The 1,648-nt window shown below is 33.9% G+C and overlaps 1 protein-coding gene across 2 annotated transcripts in view; it reads left to right on the top strand.

Annotated features, from left to right (window-relative positions):
• FASTKD1 (FAST kinase domains 1) overlaps positions 1 to 1,648 on the top strand; it is a 30,344-nt gene that overhangs the window by 5,755 nt on the left and 22,941 nt on the right. For both annotated transcript variants that reach the window (XM_006766566.2, XM_015565763.1), the window contains exon 3: positions 1,544 to 1,612. In XM_006766566.2, coding sequence (XP_006766629.2) covers positions 1,544 to 1,612 — 69 coding nt within the window. The remainder of the gene's footprint in view (positions 1 to 1,543; positions 1,613 to 1,648) is intronic.

The following is a 1,648-nucleotide window of genomic DNA, read 5'->3' as shown; positions in this document are numbered from 1 at the left end:
CCCTTGGATCCAATAATTTTGCTTCTGTGATTTATCATAAAAGAGTGATATGAGATACATATAAAGATTCTTGTACATGGAAATTCATCTCAGCATGAATTCTATCTCTCTCTATATATAAAAGGCTAAGTGACTGACCGTCCATTCATCTGACCGACTGACTGGCCGGTACATATGACACACGCTGGCAATTTAAAAATAAACGTTGAGTCATGCACTTCTATTACAGAGAAAGGGCGAATAGCAATATTAAAATATTTTGTATTTTAATTTTATAATACTATATTATATATACTATTTTGATATGTAATTTTTTGCAGTAATGTAATTACCACACAAATCTTTCTTCTAATTAATTTCCTTTCAATGTGCATGAATCCGTGCACTGGGCCACTAGTTGTTCATAATATTGAAAAACTAAAATTCAAATAGGTGAATGTTTAACCAAACGATACTATATTCACTTAATGGGATAATATACAATCATTAAAAATTATGTTGCCCTAGCTGGTTTGGCTCAGTGGATAGAGCTTTGGCCTGTGGATGGTAGGGTCCCAGGTTCGATTTCAGTCAAGGGCACATACCTGGTTGTGGACTTGATCCCCAGTAGGGGTGTGCCAGAGGCAGTGGTCAGTATTCTCTTTCATCATTGATGTTTCTATCTCTCTCTCCCTCTTCCTTCCTCTCTGAAATCAATAAAAACATATTTAAAAATTATGTTTTGAATACTATGTAATAATTTACACAAATGCCTACAATATAATATTAGCTTATTGAAAAAAGCAGGATATAGAAATGTTAAAGAAGTCTGTATATTTCATGTGTGTAGAAAAAATAACTGAAGAGAAATGTTCCAAATAAATGATGGTGGCTATTTATGAGTAGCGGAGTTAGAATTGATTTTTATTACCCTATTACAATTTTTCTTTATTTTACAAACTTTATCCTATAGAAATATTTTTATAATCAGAGCAAAGTAATACAGGTTATGTGCACTTTTATTTATTTATTTATTTATTTATTTATTAAATAATACATTTGTGGGGTTTTTAAAATATATTTTTATTGATTTCAGAGAGGAAGGAAAAGTGAGAGAGAGATAGAAACATCCATGATGACAGAGAATCATGGACTGGCTGCCTCCTACAAATCCCCCACAACCCGGGCATGTGCCCTTGACTGGAATCGAACCTGGGACCTTTCAGTTCGCAGGTTGATGCTCTATCTATCCACTAGGCCAAACCGGCTAGGGCTATGTGCACTTTTAACATGAAATGCATCTTTGAGCATTTTCATTGTTCAGTGGAGCACATTGAAACAAGCAGATAAAAGGTTAACGGGATATGAGATAAAGTATAGATATTTATTAGATTGTACTAAGAAATCAGAATACTGAAATGAAAGCAGATCAGAAATAAGGACTGACTGTCTAGGAGTATAATAACCTGCAGTTCACTTTTGCCTTATAATTCTTACTACATGTGTTTTTAGTAATTTAAAAATGCATAGATATAGATAATTATTTTCTCTTGTTTTTACTGAGGTTTGCTGTTGAGTCCCATGACCCACTAGTTGAAGCATTAGTGACAGAAGCATGGAGAAGACTGGAAAGGCAAGTACTCTGAGTTCTTCCCCTAAGATCAGGGTT

This window comes from Myotis davidii, unplaced genomic scaffold (assembly GCF_000327345.1).
Source record: "Myotis davidii unplaced genomic scaffold, ASM32734v1 scaffold59, whole genome shotgun sequence".
Lineage (NCBI taxonomy): Eukaryota > Metazoa > Chordata > Mammalia > Chiroptera > Vespertilionidae > Myotis > Myotis davidii.
Note: the sequence above shows the minus strand (reverse complement) of the source record. Positions and strands in the feature narration are given on the sequence as shown.